At 41.2% G+C, this 19,568-nt stretch overlaps 1 protein-coding gene across 1 annotated transcript in view; it reads left to right on the plus strand.

Moving 5' to 3' along the window:
• LOC115129597 (protein diaphanous homolog 2-like) overlaps nt 1-19,568 on the plus strand; it is a 606,019-nt gene that overhangs the window by 431,849 nt on the left and 154,602 nt on the right. Inside the window, 1 exon segment of the mRNA XM_065018694.1 lies at nt 7,248-7,372. Within this exon segment, the coding sequence (XP_064874766.1) occupies nt 7,248-7,372 (125 nt within the window).

The following is a 19,568-nucleotide window of genomic DNA, read 5'->3' on the forward strand; positions in this document are numbered from 1 at the left end:
GATCAAATCAAATGTTATTTGTCACATGCGCCGAATACAACAGGTGTAGACTTTACCATGAAATGATTACAAGCCCTTAGCTCAATGCCATTGGAGAAATAGAGTTAAGAATATATTTACTGAATAAAATATAGTGAAAAAATATATATAATAATCAAAATGTAACAGAAGAAAATAACATCACAATAATTGGGCTATATACAGGAGGTACCGGTACTTACTGACTTTATTGTCCCCATGGGGAAATGTTGTTGCAGTGTCATGTACACATTTAAAGTGGTGTTTAAATACAAAACAAAATTGACAACACAACTTTCATAACAGTTAGATAACAATAAAATCAAATAAATTATCATAATTTTAATAAATAAACAAAATCAAGACTAGCCCGCTGGCCTTACAGAGTCAATATGTACATTAGCCCGAGCTATTTAGGAGGGATATCACACCTGGCACAAATGATTGTCTAGTTCTGTTTTTCCTGCTGAGGGGTGCCCTATACCTGCGCCCAGAGGGGAGTAGTTCAAAGTCCAGGTAGAGGGGGTGGCTTGGGTCTAAAATTATTTTGTGAGCCTTACGGAGGGCCCTGACCTTAAAGATCTCATCCAGGCCTGACTGTTTGACTCCAAGCACTGTGCTTGCTGTGGTAATAATCCTTCTCAACATATTTCTCTGACTGACAGTGGCATTGTCAAACCAACACACAATACAAAAAGTTAAAATACTCTCAATAAAATATTTGTAAAACAGAGTCAGTATAGTAGTCTATATTAGAAGATCCCAGCTTTTACTCCACTAAAGCTGTTTGTCCAAAAGGACACCCAGATATTTGTATTCCTCTACAATTTCTATATTCTGACCTCTGATGGATGTTGCAGAGGTAGGTGTTGTACGCTTCCTGAAGTCTATGCACATCTCTTTGGTCTTGTTGGTATTGAGGACCAAGTGTGATTCTTCACACCAATCAAAGTAATCTAGGACTTGGCCATAATGGTCCTCGTCATCATACAACATGCAGATCAAGGCAGTGTCATCAGCAAACTTAATGAGGTGTCTGTCAGTATGGGAACTAGTTGAACTATTTGTGTACAAGATGTATAGGAGTGGGGACAAAACACATCCCTGAGGAGAGCCTGTGTTGGTATTGCGTATATCCGACATATAGGGACTTATTTTGACTCGCTGTGAGTGTTGGCTCAGGAAGACCAACAGCCACAAAACCAGTCCCCCATCTAAGGAGAAGTCCCGAATGAGTCTCTGTGTGGGGGTACAGGTTGGTCGAGTTAATTTGTAAAGTGACTATGCATAGATACTAAACAGCGAGTAGCAGCAGTGTAAAAATAGTCTGGGTGTCCATTTGATTAATTGTTCAGCAGTCTTATGGCTTGGGGGTAGAAGCTGTTAAGGAGCCTTTTGGTCCTAGACTTGGCGCTCTGGTACCGCTTGCCGTGCGGTAGCAGAGAGAACAGTCTATGACCTGGGTGACTGGAGTCTTTGACCATTTTTTGGGCCTTCTTCTAACACAGCCTGGTATAGAGGTCCTGCATGTCAGGAAGCTTGGCCCCAATGATGTACTGGGCCGTACGCACTACCCTCTGTAGCGCCTTATGGTCAGATGTCAAGCAGTTCCCAAACCAGGTGGTGATGCAACCAGTCTGGATGCTCTCGATGGTGCCTCCAGAACTTTATGAGGATGTGGGGACCCATGCCACATTTTTTCAGTCACCTGAGGGGGAAAAGGTGTTGCTGTGCCCTCTTCACAAGTGTCTTGGTGTGTTTGGACCATGACACTTCGTTGGTAGACACCAAGGAACTTAAAAATCTTGGCCCACGCCCTGTCGATGTTAATGCCTGTCCGGTCTTCCTTTTCCTATTGTCCATGATTAGCTCCTTTATCTTGCTCACATTGAGGGAGAGGTTGTTGTCCTGGCACCACACCGACAAGTCTCTGACCTCCTCCCTATAGGCTGTCTACATATTCATTATCTATGACACATTTCTGCACTTAGCAAAATAATGCCATCCGCACTGGTATTTTAGTCATCAGTTAATCAGACTATTTTCTCATTGATTTCATGAACTTATTTCAGAAATTTGGTTTCGGTTTTCAGAATAGTTGTTTTATGTTGGTGGGGCATATTATTCTGTTTAATGTTACCCCTGAATCACTATGATAAATATATTTGTTTTTCTTCAGTGTATTTTTAACAGAGCTGAGATTTACTTTGTGCAAAGTGTAGGAATAGGCCTACAGGTGAAATGTGTCATTGGCACAGACATGGTGGCGTGGCAATAAGATCAAAATGTCGTGAACCAAGAGATTGTGAGTTCAAATCCCAGGGGAGGACATAATAATAATGACTGTATGAATTGTTCATGTGTCTGGTTGTCCCTAGCATTTCCAAAACATGAAGAGTTATGACTGGATCAGTGGTTCACCATTTATGGCCTTGATAGCTTTGGCAACATTAAAAAAGGATGATGTGTAATGAAACTGAGGTGTACGTACCCTGGGTGAAATATAAAAATCATTTGTGGGTGGGATGTTTCTGTGCGACCATCAGTTGACGTCCTCAGGACAAACTTGGAACTTGACAAGACCTCCAGGTGACAATGAGACAACGTCCTAAAAAAATGTCCTTCGGGACATCCCCAGGACCAACCAGGAACTTGATAAAATGTCCAGGGGACCATGACACAACATCCTGACGACTTTAGGCAACCATTTTGTGAAGTCCCAGGGACGTGCTAACGACTCATTATTGTTTGCAGGGTATGCTCTCTCCAGTTCGTTGACATTTTGCAGTTAGGCTTCATCATAGTGCTGTAAATGAGTCTTCTGGAGAATCTGTTAGCTAACCCCCTGTGTCTCAGTGTGATGGCTACTGAAGCCAATAAAGATCAGCTACCTCAACTTTGTTATTAGCCCAGCCTGTACTGCTGTCATTCAGACACAGACCCCTTTGAGTTTACCTGAGTTCCCTGAGTTTCGTTGGCAAATGATGAACGGTTCCCAGGTATGATGCATCTGTGTGTATCTAATCTATCCATCTCTGCCTGTCTGTGTGCCCACCTCTCTAGCTCTTCATTTCCCCCTGCTATCAGTGCTGGCTCAGATCACACTAATAACAGTTTGGGTGCTCTCTATGGCCCTATCAGTGCTGGAGTTGGGCTGTGGTGCTGTGTTGACTGCGGGCATGCCGCCCCGCCCCATCCCCTAGTGTCCCCAGGAGTAAGACATAGCCCTCGGTTTTGTGGGCCTTGAATGGTGGGGGGGACACTATATCCCCAGTCACCAGATCCCTCCAAGCATCCCACTAATGACCTCACCCTCGCTCATCCTCTGCATCGTTGCTACCGTCGCTAGATTGATTTGTGGCCCCGGTGTAACTGTGTATGTCTCTGTGTACTGTAAGTGTTTCGTCCACGCACTCACTGGGCAGTGGGATTGTTAGAAAATACAAAATAAAACCAGATGGGAGCTGTATGATGGCTGTAAAGAAATAATAGGCTTCCCTGGTGTCAAGGAGAATACCCCTTTCTTAATAGCTTCCACACAGCTCGTTGGATGGGTTGGGAAACATAAAGGACGCTGGGCCTGGTGGCAAGCATAGTGGTGAGTCCTGACATGTTGTTTGCCTGCCCTCCCATCATGTATGACTCGCTGCAATAAATGTAGAAGATGCAATGAGAGACAAGATTTTTATTTCACACGATACAAGGGCATCATATAGGCTAGACATGGTAGGCTCAAAAAGCAATTGAATACCACATGTGGCGCGCGAACATTGCAAGACAGGTGCATTGTGGAGACATGCTTTGAAGTAGGTTTTTATTACTGAATATTTGAGTAAAGATAGGCAAGTTCAATTAAACACTGAGGGTTGATTTGACATTTCCATGTGAAGGTTTATCTAAATAGCATGGGATGGCTTTGAACTAGTCAAGATGGGAGCACTTTTATTAAGGAGGATACTTTTAACATCCTATACTTTGATATTATTTTCCATTTGCATGCTGAGGCTTACCACAGCCACTGCCCACAGTCCACTGTAACTCCATAGAAGTCTTATTGTTTAACTATATGTCACTATTATTGAATGAATATGTTCAGTCTAGTGGAGGACTCTTGATAAAGACAAGTACAAGTCAAAAATATGTATCTTAAAAAGTCTGTAAACGTTTGCGCTGTAACCTCTTGGTGTCCACTCTGTGACGCAGACCCAGGCAAAACATCATTGACCCATATATTTGCCTGTGACCACTTCACACACCGTGTAGTCATAGTCGGAAGTGTCTGTGTATTAGTAATAGGGATGTGAACCGTAAATCGTTTACATTTACATTTACATTTAAGTCATTTAGCAGACGCTCTTATCCAGAGCGACTTACAAATTGGTGCGTTCACCTTAAGACATCCAGTGGAACAGCCACTTTACAATAGTGCATCTAAATCTTTTAAGGGGGGGTGAGAAGGATTACTTTATCCTATCCTAGGTATTCCTGAAAGAGGTGGGGTTTCAGGTGTCTCCGGAAGGTGGTGATTGACTCCGCTGTCCTGGCGTCGTGAGGGAGTTTGTTCCACCATTGGGGGGCCAGAGCAGCGAACAGTTTTGACTGGGCTGCGCGGGAACTGTACTTCCTCAGTGGTAGGGAGGCGAGCAGGCCAGAGGTGGATGAACGCAGTGCCCTTGTTTGGGTGTAGGGCCTGATCAGAGGTGGTACTGGAGGTACTGAGGTGCCGTTCCCCTCACAGCTCCGTAGGCAAGCACCATGGTCTTGTAGCGGATGCGAGCTTCAACTGGAAGCCAGTTGAAGCCACCGAAAATACATTTGACCGGTCATGCTTATCAGTCTGTAGGTTCATTTCCATAATTTGGGGTAATTAAATTGGCATACAGAGCCCAGTTTGAGGAGTGGGATAGCCTATTTCCTGTCAGGCAGCGCGAGAGCAGGTTCTTAAAAAAGCTGTTACTAGAGTGAAATATGTGTCCAGTCATTGCGCAACAAATAACAATTCTAAAAGCAAATGCATGCTAGAAACTGTATTGATGGCCACGATTAAAACAAGCTAATATTTTTATTTCTCGATCTCAACTCGTAATTGATAGCCTGGCGCTGTCAGCCACAGTTGTTTTATAAAGACTTCCTCAAGCCATTATTAACCAGCTTTTTTTTGCTCCTGTTCTATTGATTATCATATTAACTTTATTTATTGTCCAGAAGCCAAAGGCACAATCCTATTAATATCAGCAACCCATCCTAGTTGTTGTTATTAGTTTTCCATCCAAGTTTTATCTCTGTCATATACAGTGGGGCAAAATAGTATTTAGTCAGTCACCAATTGTGCAAGTTCTCCCACTTAAAAAGATGAGAGAGGCCTGTAATTTTCATCATAGGTACACTTATGACAGACAAAATCAGAAAAACAAATCCAGAAAATCACATTGTAAGATTGTTAATGAATTTATTTGCAAATTATTGTGGAAAATAAGTATTTGGTCACCTACAAACAAGCAAGATTTCTGGCTCTCACAGACCTGTAACTTCTTCTTTAAGAGGCTCCTCTGTCCTCCACTCGTTACCTGTATTAATGGCATCTGTTTGAACTTGTTATCAGTATAAAAGACACCTGTCCACAACCTCAAACAGTCACACTCCAAACTCCACTATGGCCAAGACCAAAGAGCTGTCAAAGGACACCAGAAACAAAATTGTAGACCTGCACCAGGCTGGGAAGACTGAATCTGCAATAGATAAGCATCTTGGTTTGAAGAAATCAACTATGGGAGCAATTATTAGGAAATGGAAGACATACAAGACCACTGATAATCTCCCTCGATCTGGGGCTCCACGCAAGAGGGACCAGGACGACTGATCCGTGTAAAGGAAAGAATGAATGGGGCCATGTATCGTGAGATTTTGAGTGAAAACCTCCTTCCATCAGCAAGGGCATTGAAGATGAAACGTGGCTGGGTCTTTCAGCATGACAATGATCCCAAACACACCGCCCGGGCAACGAAGGAGTGGCTTTGTAATAAGCACTTCAAGGTCCTGGAGTGGCCTAGCCAGTCTCCAGATCTCAACCCCATAGAAAATATTTGGAGGGAGTTGAAAGTCTGTGTTGCCCAGCAACAGCCCCAAAACATCACTGCTCTAGAGGAGATCTGCATGGAGGAATGGGCCAAAATACCAGCAACAGTGTGTGAAAATCTTGTGAAGACTTACAGAAAACGTTTGACCTTTGTCATTGCCAACAAAGGGTATATAACAAACTATTGAGATAAACTTTTGTTATTGACCAAATACTTATTTTCCACCATAATTTGCAAATAAATTCATAAAAAATCATTACAATGTGATTTTCTGGATTTTTTTTTCTCATTTTGTCTGTCATAGTTGAAGTGTACCTATGATGAAAATTACAGGCCTCTCATCTTTTTAAGTGGGAGAACTTGCACAATTGGTGACTGACTAAATACTTGTTTGCCCCCCTGTATGGAACCTCTCACATTAGGTGTACTGTTTAGAACTGTGTTTTCCCACAAATTCCATTTTGGCAAAAGTTTGAAAATTATATTTTATCAGCAGCTTCATTACAGGAGTTGCATGTTCAATAATAGTCTATAACCTTTTGACTGTAAGACGATAGGCTTGCTATTGTTGCATGTTGCCATTAAGCTCTTAACGAAAAATGTCCTTTCCTTGAAAGCTTGCATACTATTTTCTGTTGGTCATGTCATGTTACTGTTTGAAAACAATCAAACCGCTGGTTGACCGATTAATGAGGGTCAGTTAGTCGGGAGCAAAATTGACGGAAATGTGCATCCCTAATTACTAACACTAAAGCCTATACATGGCACCAGTAACTACACTCCTGTCCTGTCTGATCCCCTAAGACATTCACAAGTCTTTGAAGTCCTCACTTGAAAGGGTTGATCTGAATAGTGAGAGTGAGCAGTCCAAAGGAACTCTGTAAACAGTGATTACAGACTGATTAATGAGCTCGAGCCACTCTACCGGGCACACACTGACGCACGCACACTCGCTTTTCAGGCCACGCAGAATGTTGTGCTGAGGCAGATTCTGGAGTGAACCAACTCAGCCTAACCTCAGCAAACAACGCTGATTGGAACAATCTACATCAAAGACATTCATATTTATAGATATGCAGTTCGTCTGCCATGTATTGAACTTTTATAATACAGTATATTAATGATATAAGTATTTTCTCCATCTTTCTCCAGTTTCTGCCGAGATCCTGAAAAGCAGTCTCAGCACCATGGAGCGACACATCCAGAGGCTAGAAAACGACATTGAGAATTTCCCCAAGACAGACGACAAAAAAGATAAGTTTGTGGAAAAATTGTCCATATCCTTTTCATGTATTTCATTAATTCCTCCCCTTGTCTTATCTGCAACTGTTGCTGAAGTAGAAAGCCATGCTAGACATGGTTTGGCCATTGGGCGCCTGTGGATTCGCCACCAGAGAGACTGTTCTGTGCTTGTGTTCTCCCTGGCAGGAAAGAGTAGTTAAGGGCCATACGTGTGACTAGTGGTACCCAGGGGCTTAAAGGAATGGATATGGCTGCCTTGCCACTAGTGAGATGTTTATCAAATCTCCTCCTCCTCTCCCCAGAGAGAGTTCAGGCCTGGAGCTATTTTTACCACCACTCCACCACTGCCTACCCTCCGGGACTCTAATGGGGGATCGTTCCCCCACGCTGACTTATTGCCACCTCCTGATTTCATCTCCCGACCGGCCACAGCCCTCTCCACACAGACCTTCTGTGGGCTATCACCTCTCATGGCCCTTCTCTATTTTCGATAACAGAGTGCTTTCACTTAAACTCAAGCGGTTCGGCTCTCAAATCAAATTAGTGATGCCTGAGCACTTCTCAGTGTCCATTTTAAGGAGGACGGCGCCTCGGCAGAATAGGTTTGTCTAGATATATGGCACTTATACACACAATATAGGGTCTCATTGGGGCTATGATACCTCCTATCGCTGTCTGCAGTAAAACAGACGGAATTCCTGTATCCTCTGTCTCTCGATATGAGTTACCACATTTATTAAGGGAGTGCAAGAATCATCAATTCAAGGGTAATTCATCAATTCAGGAGGCATTCCATATGTTCAATGCTCACACTTAAGATGGTGTTTAACCTTAATTTGAGTTATTTCTTAGTGTAGTCAAAGTGGAGATTTATTCAAGCTTGCTTTGCACTTTGGCTGGCATAAAAGTAATAGCCAACTCATGCATTAGCAATCTGTTCCCAGTCAAAAAAAATCTGTGTAATTAAAAAACAGAGGCTCCGGCTAAGACCTCCCTTGCAGCTCTGTACCAAACAGGCAGAAAAGGCAGCTCAAGGCCCCTGATGTCAGTATCGATTCCGGGGCTTCTTGTAGAATGTGAGCATGAGTGAGATGAAATGGAGAACTGCAGATATACTGCAGCAGTGCTTTCCCTCACTGTCTGGATCGTGTCCCCAGAGAGAGGGAGAGAAGCTGCCTGGAAACGCCCCACTTCCTCCCACCTCCTCCCTCACCTGATCTGGCATTAGAACCAACATGGAGCCTCAGTTGCATTTGCCGAACACATTTTAGTGACTGCCTCATTGTGAAAATAGCTATAGAGGAAATATTGAAATGTGTTGTTTTCTTAGCTCCATTTTGTAGCGTTCCCACCTACCCTCTTTCTCTGTGTTCAGCCAGATTGAGGGTGAATGACAGGGGATTGTAACCAAGCTACGCTCACGCCTTTGCGCATGACAGAGTAGGCATTGTTATCCTTGATAAAGAAAGCCAGAAAGCTGTTTTGCTTTTTCCTTTGTGTCATCCACAATCGACGTTGGGAGTCGAGGTGACTCAAATGGCAAGGAGGAGAGCATATCGGTGTGTATCAGTCCTCCGTTCTGCTCTCTGTCTCTCCCTGTTAGCAAACACCTCACTCTTTCACCTCTAGAGTTTGACATGGATGTGACCTTTTTTTTCAGGTAATGAAGTGATAAAGTTAATATGCTAGTCAAAATAACATTGCTCAACCGCAACTAAACAAATCAGTTCACATGATTAGGCATCAAGGGTAATTCGCAAGGTTTCTAAATAATAGATGTGTGATCGAAGGTGCATTTCTTTGTACTGTAGGATCCTGAACACACTTCTCCAGGTGTGTTGAATGTTTCACGCCCCTTCAGTTTTTTCCTTACAATTCATGATGTTGGAACTGTCAAAAAGGATGACAATCGGCTTTGCTTTGAATCATCCTACTCTCTTCTTATTTTCTCCTTGAACATTGAAGTGAACATAAACAATAGTGTTGTGAAAGGTTTTCACATGCAGAACATTGTGTGTTTAAAAAAAAAAAATGCTTGCTAAGATATCAGATCTACAGTTGTGCCCCTAGGTAAGAGAGGGAAGTGAAACCATATGTGTGAGATAAAGAGATGGAAAGACAATGCTTGATTTTTCCCAGATTTGATGTGCTATATTTTATTTTGACTTTGGCTTAGATAACCATAATCCATTTAACACATTGTGTAGGGTGTGTGAAACTGACAGTTTGAAATTCCTAGCCACATTGTTTGCGGTTTTTGTAAAGATAAACCAGCCAAGTCAAACGCCAACATACCTTTTTTAAACTTCTTACTGGGATTAAAGAAGGCCGCTGATGCCTTGAAACATGACCGATGAAACAACAACAACAACAGAAAAGGTCATTCATTTGATGGTTGAGCAACCCTGAAAAAGTTGCTTATATCATCTTGACTGTAGAGCAGTGATAAATGAGGAAGTGTGTATGGTAGAGTTTGTCTGCGTATGTGTGTGTGTGTGTGTGTGTGTGTGTGTGTGTGTGTGTGCTTGTGTTTGACAGAGTCCCTTTTGGCCTTTTTTCTAAGACTTGCAGCAGTTGCCAATTGAGGTTTTGAAAGGTAACAATGAATGTATCAAAGCAGCACAACTTTAATTCACCTCTTGAGGTTATTATTGTTTTTATAATGAATATGAATCTGTTAAATGTTTCTAATTGATTCAACTGGCTTAGAGATTATGAGTTAGAACTCAGCTTGAGTTCAATTAGAATATCCACACCAGAAAATGGTGAATAACTCATATACTTTCAAATGGCTGCATTTACCAGTTCATATCTGCAGTTGTTATCTACTGAACAAGACAGCCTGAACCCAACTCCTAGTACTTTCTGTCCTCACACACAGCCAAGCGGAGGTATTTCATTTAGCTTTCCGGATTTTTTTTCCTCCCTCCACTACCGTAATGTATGCAAAGTACTGAATGGGGTGTTTGTTCAGCAGTTTAGTGATATCTATCTATCAGATTTAATGGTAGCCCACAAAGGCTGGGAATTGAGGCATTGGCCCCTGGGGGCTACTAATTCACTGGAGAGGCTTGAGTGGCTTGGTTGATCCCAGCCCCCCCCCCCCCCTTTTACAGATCTATAACTAGTGGATATGAAGGAGTAGGACTCTGAGGGAGGGACAGACTATAGGGACTGTGGATAACATGCTGGGTTGCTAATGGGAGTGTCGTGGGTCGCCGTGGCAATGAGAAGCAGGACTGAGCATTGATGGATGGTTGGCCCCTGCGGTACTCAATGCCATAGTTCAGCCCGCTGTTATTTAGCTTAACCTTTCAGCCCCTAAGGGACCTGAGAAGTCGAATTCAGCTTGTGTAATTGTGAACCCCTCCCCTGACACATTAAGACCTGTAGCTGTGCTTTGGTCATGTGGGGCTATAGCTCACTGCATTCGCTGTGTGGCGTATTGAAATAAGTATACAGCTAAAAGCATCACTTCTTATCTGAGGTAACTCCTCCCAGGTACAATGCATTCTATAATGTGTTTAATAAAATTGATTAAAATAGAAGAACATACAAACAGATGATTTGCATTGTCTTCCCATACATACTTGTTATCTTGGAACAGTATAAAGACAAAAGGACAGGAAATTAATGAATGGATTGCCACTCACCCCAAGTTCCCCCTTATTGTACAGTGATTTGTCCTTTTAAAGTTGCAGCGTACTGCAGCACAGCTTGCATGGTGCCGCAGAATTCTTCAACCACTGGTACCATTAATGCTAATTAGTGCTAGTTTGACCATAAGAGGGCATCTTTGAGAAGCATTTGATAGCCTTCAATAGTGGCTGTATTAGAACATGTAAAACCTGTTTTTATAAGAACATAGTATATGGGACTGATTTTAAGAAATGTTTCTTAACCTGTCTGGGCAGAACCTTGTTCCACTAGCGGAACCCCTCGCCAACAGCCAGTGAAATTGCAGGGCACCAAATTCAAAACACAGAAATCTCATAAATCAAATTGATCAAACATACAACTATTAGGCACCATTTTAAAGATAACATTCTTGTTAATCCAGCCAGTGTCTGGTTTCAAAAAGGAATTACAGCGAAAGCTCCACAAACCATTATGTTAGGTCACCACCAAGTCACAGAAAAAGAGCAACTTTTCCAGCCAAAGAGAGGAGTCACAAAAAGCAGAAATATAGATTAAATTCATCACTAACCTTTGATCTTCATCAGATGACACTCATAGGACTTCATGTTACACAATACATGTATGTTTTGTTCGATAAAGTGCACATTTATATCCAAAAATCTCATTTTACATTGGCGTGTAATGTTCAGTAGTTCCAAAACATGCAGTGATTTTGGAGAGAGCCACATCAATTTACAGAAATACTCATAATAAACATTGATAATAGATACAACTATTAGACATGGAACTTTAGATAAACCTCTCCTTAATGCAACCGCTGTGTCAGATTTTTTTTTAACTTTAGGGAAAAAGCATACCATGCAATATTATGAGTACGGCGCTCAGATCCCAAACCAGCCAAAGAAATATCTGCCATGTTGTGTAGTCAACAGAAGTCAGAAATAGCATTAGAAATATTCACTTGCATTTGATCTTAATCAGAATGCACTCCCAGGAATTGCAGTTCCACAATAATGTCCATATACCTCCTTTTGTTAAGGCGTTTAGTAAACAATTCCAAACGCGCGTGCAAGTCCAGTGGAAAGGTTGGACGAAATGTCCAAAAAGTTATATTACTGGTCGTAGAAACATATCAAACGAAGTATAGAATCAATCTTTAGGATGTTTTTAACATAGATCTTCAATAATGTCCCAACTGGAGAATTCCTTTGTCTGTAGAAAAGCAATGGAACGCGAGGTAACTCTCACATGTCCGCGCATCACGAGCTCGTGCCTCTCTGCCAGACCTCTGACTCATTCCCCTCTCATTCGGCCCCCCTTCACAGTAGAAGCCTGAGACAATGTTCTAAAGACTGTTGACATCTAGTGGACGTCCTAGGAAGTGCAAGATGACCAATATCCCACTGTATCTTCAATAGGGACTGAGTTGAAAAACTACAAACCTCAGATTTCCCACTTCCTGGTTGGATTTTTTCTCAGGTTTTTGCCTGCCATATGAGTTATGTTATACTCACAGACATCATTCAAACAGTTCTAGAAACGTCAGAGTATTTTCTATCCAATTCTACTAATACTGAGTAGCAGGCAGTTTACTCTGGGCACGCTTTTCATCCAAAAGTGAAAATGCTGCCCCCTATCCCAATGAAGTTAATACATTTTTATTAATATTATGGTGTTTCTATTCCAAGAAAAATGAAAAACCTCTGGGTTTCCGTTAGGATGGAACTGAAAATATGGCTCTGTACAACGTGATGGTTGGGAGTAGGCTACAGTACTTGGATATTTAGATAAATAATTACCTTGTCGTGTGGGGACGCTGGAGACCGGGGTTCAATTACCGATGGGAAAGGAGTAGGCTGTCCTTCTGAATAAGAATTTGTTCTTAACTGACTGGCCTAGTTAAATAAATGTTACAAGAGCATAACATTTCTACACCCTAATTGTGTAATTGTAGTCTAACCAATAACCAAACAGAGATTCAGTGTAGCTTCTGTCCTCTTCTGGGTACATTGACTTCAATACAAAACTTAGGAGGCTCATTGTTCTCCCTCCCCATCCATAGCTAGCTACAGTTAGCTATCATTGCAGTGCATAACATGTAGTTGACTCAAAGAGAGACAATAGTTGAACAGTTTTGGAGAAGCGAATATGTTTAAATTAAGGAGAAAAGAGAGAGATATGTCATAGTATATATATTTTTCACTTTCACTTATTTAGCTAGCATCGAATGCATCTAGCTAGTTTAGCCTAATCAAACACTTGGCTCAAACAGAGAGGGATGCTATGTTAGTTAGCTGACTATGGCTATCCAATACTGGAACTCTTCTAAGTGAAGGTAAGCTTTTGGTTTTATTAATTTATTCCCATCGTGGTCACCGGTGTAACTGCTAAACTGCTTGCTGGCGACTGTACACTCGATTGCATGATTGTAGCGGGTCTACTAACGCGTTAGTTCTAGTAGCTATGTTGACTGTGACGTCACAATGATGTAGGTGGTGTGTAGCGGTTAGAGGTTTGGTATGGAAATGTTTTTTTGCCTCATCAGACAGCAGATGTGTTCTGCACTGAAGTCCACAAGCTAAGGTAAAAGGTGAGAGGAGGAGAGCACGTAGATAGATGCAAGAAATAATTATACATACAATAAGTGTTTGGGTGTGATCAGGGGTGTATTCATTGTGCTGATTCTGTTTAAAAATGTTTTTTAAATGGAAGCAAATGGAACGAAACAGGGATAAACATACAGTTGAAATCAGAAGCTTACATACACTTAGGGTGGAGTCATTAAATCTTGCTTTCAATCACTCCACAAATGTATTGTTAACAAACTGTAGTTTTGGCAAGTCGGTTAAGACATCTACTTTGTGCATGACACAAGTAACCTTTCCAACAATTGTTTACAGACATATTATTTCACTTATAATTCACTGTATCACAATTCCAGTGGGTCAGAAGTTTACATACACTAAGTTGACTGTGCCTTTAAAATGCTTGGAAAATTCCAGAAAATTGTGTCATAATTGACATAATTTGGGTCAATTTGAGGTGTAACCGTGGATGTATTTAAAGGTCTAACTTCAAACTCAGTGCCTCTTTGCTTGACATCATGGGAAAATCAAAAGAAGTCAGCCAAGACCTCCTCAAGTCTGGTTCGTCCTTGGGAGCAATTTCCAAACGCCTGAAGGTACCACATTCATCTGTACAAACAATAGCACACATGTATAAACACCATGGGACCACACAGCTGTCATACCACTCTGGAAGGAGACACATTCTGTCTCCTAGAGATGAATGTACTTTGGTGTGAAAAGTGCCAATCAATCCCAGAACAACAGTAAAGGACCTTGTGAAGATGCTGGAGGAAACAGGTACAAAAGTATCTACAGTGGGGGGAAAAAGTATTTAGTCAGCCACCAATTGTGAAAGTTCTCCCACTTAAAAAGATGAGAGAGGCCTGTAATTTTCATCATAAATGACAGACAAAATGAGAAAACAATCCAGAAAATCACATTGTAGGATGAATGAATTTATTTGCGACTTATGGTGGAAAAAGTATTTGGTCAATAACAAAAGTTTATCTCAATACTTTGTTATATACCCTTTGTTGGCAATGACAGAGGTCAAACGTTTTCTGTAAGTCTTCACAAGGTTTTCACACACTGTTGCTGGTATTTTGGCCCATTCCTCCATGCAGATCTCCTCTAGAGCAGTGATGTTTTAGGGCTGTTGCTGGGCAACACAGACTTTCAACTCCCTCCAAAGATTTTCTATGGAGTTGAGATCTGGAGACTGGCTAGGCCACTCCAGGACCTTGAAATGCTTCAACAAAGCCACTCCTTCGTTGCCCAGGCAGTGTGTTTGGGATCATTGTCATGCTGAAAGACCCAGCCACGTTTCATCTTCAATGCCCTTGCTGGAAGGAGATTTTCACTCAAAATCTCACGATACATGGCCCCATTCATTCTTTCCTTTACACGGATCAGTCGTCCTGGTCCCTTTGCAGAAAAACAGCCCCAAAGCATGATGTTTCCACCCCCATGCTTCACAGTAGGTATGGTGTTCTTTGGATGCAACTCAGCATTCTTTGTCCTCCAAACACGACGAGTTGAGTTTTTACCAAAACGTTATATTTTGGTTTCATCTGACCATATGACATTCTCCCAATCTTCTTCTGGATCATCCAAATGCTCTCTAGCAAACTTCAGATGGACCTGGACATGTACTGGCTTAAGCAGGGGGACATGTTTGGCACTGCAGGATTTGAGTCACTGGCGGCGTAGTGTGTTACTGATGGTAGGCTTTGTTACTTTGGTCCCAGCTCTCTGCAGGTCATTCACTAGGTCCCCCCGTTTGGTTCTGGGATTTTTGCTCACCGTTCTTGTGATCATTTCGACCCCACGGGGTGAGATCTTCCATTTCCTAATAATTGCTCCCACAGTTGATTTCTTCAAACCAAGCTGCTTACCTATTGCAGATTCAGTCTTCCCAGCCTGGTGCAGGTCTACAATGTTGTTTATTGTGTCCTTTGACAGCTCTTTGGTCTTGGCCATAGTGGAGTTTGGAGTGTGACTGTTTGAGGTTGTGGACAGGTCTCTTTTATACTGATAACAAGTTCAAACAGGTGCCATTAATACAGGTAACGAGTGGAAGACAGAGGAGCCTCTTAAAGAAGAAGTTACAGGTCTGTGAGAGCCAGAAATCTTGCATGTTTTTAGGTGACCAAATACTTATTTTCCACAATAATTTGCAAATAAATTCATAAAAAATCCTACAATGTGATTTTCTGGATTTTTTCTCTCTCATTTTGTCTGTCATAGTTGAAGTGTACCTATGATGAAAATGACAGGCCTCTCTCATCTTTTTAAGTGGGAGAACTTGCACAATTGGTGGCTGACTAAATAAAAAATGTTGCCCCATTGTATATCCACAGTAAAACAAGTCCTATATATCGACATAACCTGAAAGGCCACTCAGCAAGGAAGAAGACACTGCTCCTAAACCGCAATAAAAAATGGGGACAAAGATCGTACTTTTTGTTGAAATGACCTCTGGTATGATAAAACAAAAATAGAACTGTTTGGCCATAACATCGTTATGTTTTGAGGAAAAGGGGGGGGGGGGCTTGCAAGCCGAAGAACAACATCCCAACCGTGAGGCACGGGGGTGGCAGCATCATGTTGTGGGGTGCTTTGCTGCAGGAGGGATTGGTGCACTTCACAAAATAGATGGCATCATGAGGGTGGAAAATTATGTGGATATATTGAAGCAACATCTCAAGACATCAGTCAAGAAGTTAAAGCTTTGTCCCAAATGGGTCTTCCAAATGGACAATGACCCCAAGCATACTTCCAAAGTTGTTGCAAAATGGCTTAAGGACAACAAAGTCAAGGTATTGGAGTGGCCATCACAAAGCCCTGACCTTAATCCTACAGACAATTTGTGGTCAGAACTGAAAAAGCTTGTGCGAGCAAGGAGGCCTACAAACCTGACTCAGTTACACCAGCTCTGTCAGGAGGAATGCGCCAAAATTCACCCAACCTATTGTGGGAAGCTTGTGGAAGGCTACCCGAAACATTTGACCCAAGTTAAACAATTTAAAGGCAATGCAACCAAATACTAATTGAGTGTATGTAAACTTCTGATCCACTGGGGATGTGATGAAAGAAATAAAATCTGAAATAAATCATTCTCTCTAGTATTATTCTTGCATTTCACATTCTTAAAATAATTTGGTGATCCTAACTGACCTATTACAAGGAATCTTTACTTGGAATAAATGTCAAGAATTGTGAAAAACAGAGTTTAAATGTGCTTGGCTATGGTGTACCTGAATTTGTCCAATGGACGCTATTTTTCTGAAACTGTTGGACTAGTGATTACACCCTATATCAGCTAGATACAGACCAGAGTGTGCAACATGGTATTAAGTGTGTCACTGTATATCACCTTGATCACTCAAAATGTTCTTGACCTGTGCACCTACTTTGTAAAGTCTAATTTATAGGCAAGTGTGTAAGAACCTTATGATGGGTACAGGGAATATTGAAGTATCTTGTAGTAGCCTAAACCTATTGATGTTACATTGAACTGGGTGAATGGAATATGAATGATTGTCATTCAATATGCTGTAATAGAAAAAGGCACTAACTGCCACTACGAAAGAAATTCATTGCAAGAAATGTGGCAAAGCAATTGACTTTTTGTCCTGAATACAAAGTGTTATGTTTGGGGCAAATCCAGTACAACACCTTACTGAATTCCACTCTATATTTTCAAGCATAGTGTTGGCTGCATCATGTTATGGGTATGCTTGTAATCGTTAAGGACTGGGGAGTTTTTCAGGATGAAAACTTAAAGAAATCGAGCTAAGCACAGGCAAAATCATAGAGCAAAACCTGGTTCAGTCTGCTTTCAACCATACACTTGGAGATTAATTCACCTTTCAGCAGGACAATAACCTAAAACTCAGTGCAAAATATACTCTGGAGTTGCTTACCAAGAAGACTGTGAATGTGCCTGAGTGGCCTAGTTACAATTTTTACTTAAATCTACTTGAAAAATATATTGCAAGACCTGTAAATGGTTGTCTAGCAATGATCAACAACCAATTTGACAGAGCTTGAAGAATGTTTGAAAATAATAATGGGCAAATGTTACACAATCCAAGTATGCAAAGCTATTAGAGACCTACACAAAGGTGCTTCTGCAAAATATTGATTCAGGGGTATTGTATATGTCTATATTTCATTTTCAACACATTTGCAAAATGTATAAAAATATATTTTCACTTTTTAATTATGGGGTATTGTTTGTAAATCGTTGTGCGACATCATGGGTAAGCTCTGGGCATGGTCTTTCAACAACAAAAGTTGATTTTTGCCGTTGTGTGCATTTAAACAAAATGTTTTAAGTATTAACAGTATAATTTCACAATATTGGTGGTGTTGGGGGGGGCATACAATAAAGGTCAGTATTTTAATGATTTATATTATACAGCCATTTTTGCTCATCTTTATCAAGGGTGTCAATAATTATGGACCCAAATGTAAGTAGTGAATAAAACATTCCTACTTCAGAACGTGGTATACTGTAGCTTCCAGGCCTGCGCTACTGCAAGGCCCACACACACACACACACACCTCACTGTGTGACTGTGTAACGGTAACTCGGTACACCCAGACAGACTCATCCCTCACACACATGCACACACACACACACTACACTGTAATACCACCCGTATGACATTTATGCAGGTAGCACCTTCTGTTGTAAACCGATCCATCAGTTTGATACTTCAAAGGAAGTTATGTGTTTGTATTTTGGAGGTCATGCCAAATGACTAGTCTTGTGTGTATTTCAGAATAGCCAGTATGAGCGCTCATTCTGTGTTTCCTGTGTTGACGTTTGACACTTACAGTTTAACTAATGTACCTCTGCTAGCGACATCCCCCTTTATAACTAAAGGTGCTTTTGCTTAACTGAGAACAGGATAAGAAAACTGAAAGATTCTTACTAATTCCTTAACAAAGGATGACTGGTATTTAATTACCACATGCATAGGTAAACCACCTGTAAAGATTTAGCTACACTGTCGAGATGAAAACTCGACAAATATACCTTCGCCATTATGAATGATAATTACTGTAGATCTGACATGTTTCATTACTTCAAATGTATGCCCGTTATAATTCGTCTAATTTGTTTACGTTTGTACTTACTCGTAGTAGTAAACCAGGTCAACAGTACAATGTTTACCTCGTCAACACGCTCTTTTTGTAAGCGCCCTCCTTTTTTAATGAAATTCATTGTACATTTTGTGGCTAAATAATTCATATTGGCAGCACAGATAAGCCCAGGAGCTTTTTAATTAAGCAGACATTCACAAACGTAAACCTGGTAAATAAATATAGGAGAGGAATAAAAAATAACTGTTTATTTCCCTGAGTGGTGCATTTGTGACCGTATCTCGGTACCCCTTGGTGGCTATCCCAGTTTCTGGTACTGTCCTATCTTCGTATTGTCTCAACATGGATGTCTATAAAAGGTAGAAGCTATAGAAACAGTCAGCTTGCCAAAACAATAGACACGTTTCATTCACTGTTGTCACAGGAGACCATAAGATTTTAATTAACCAATTTTAATAGGTGTCGATCCGGAATTAACAACATCTGCCAAAAATGACAATAATAATTGCCATTCTAATGATGATAGTCATAAAGAGGGCGGGGGCAGGAAAACACAAAAGGGAAAAGCTTGCGTGTGTAATTATGTTGCTGTCTTCCACCAGATCCGTGTTTAATGGGAAATGGCATTCAAAGCCGTGTGTTTTGTGTGATAGCATTTTGCGTAGAGCTAATATTCGAATTATCTTTGATTGCCTTGATATGTGGCCTGATGGAGGATGCGTATCTGAATGAGGGGAGGGAAGCTCGATGACTGCCTCTTCAAATTTGACTGATAATGCCACCCAACAACAAACGCCCATGCTTTGGTGAGACGACTGCTGTATTTGTATTGTAGTGATTAGGGTGGTATTCAACACAACTTCAATACCCATTGATGATGAAGGTAATGGCGTATTGATTGTTTAAGTGG

This window comes from Oncorhynchus nerka, linkage group LG5, assembly GCF_034236695.1.
Source record: "Oncorhynchus nerka isolate Pitt River linkage group LG5, Oner_Uvic_2.0, whole genome shotgun sequence".
Taxonomy (NCBI): Eukaryota; Metazoa; Chordata; class Actinopteri; order Salmoniformes; family Salmonidae; genus Oncorhynchus; species Oncorhynchus nerka.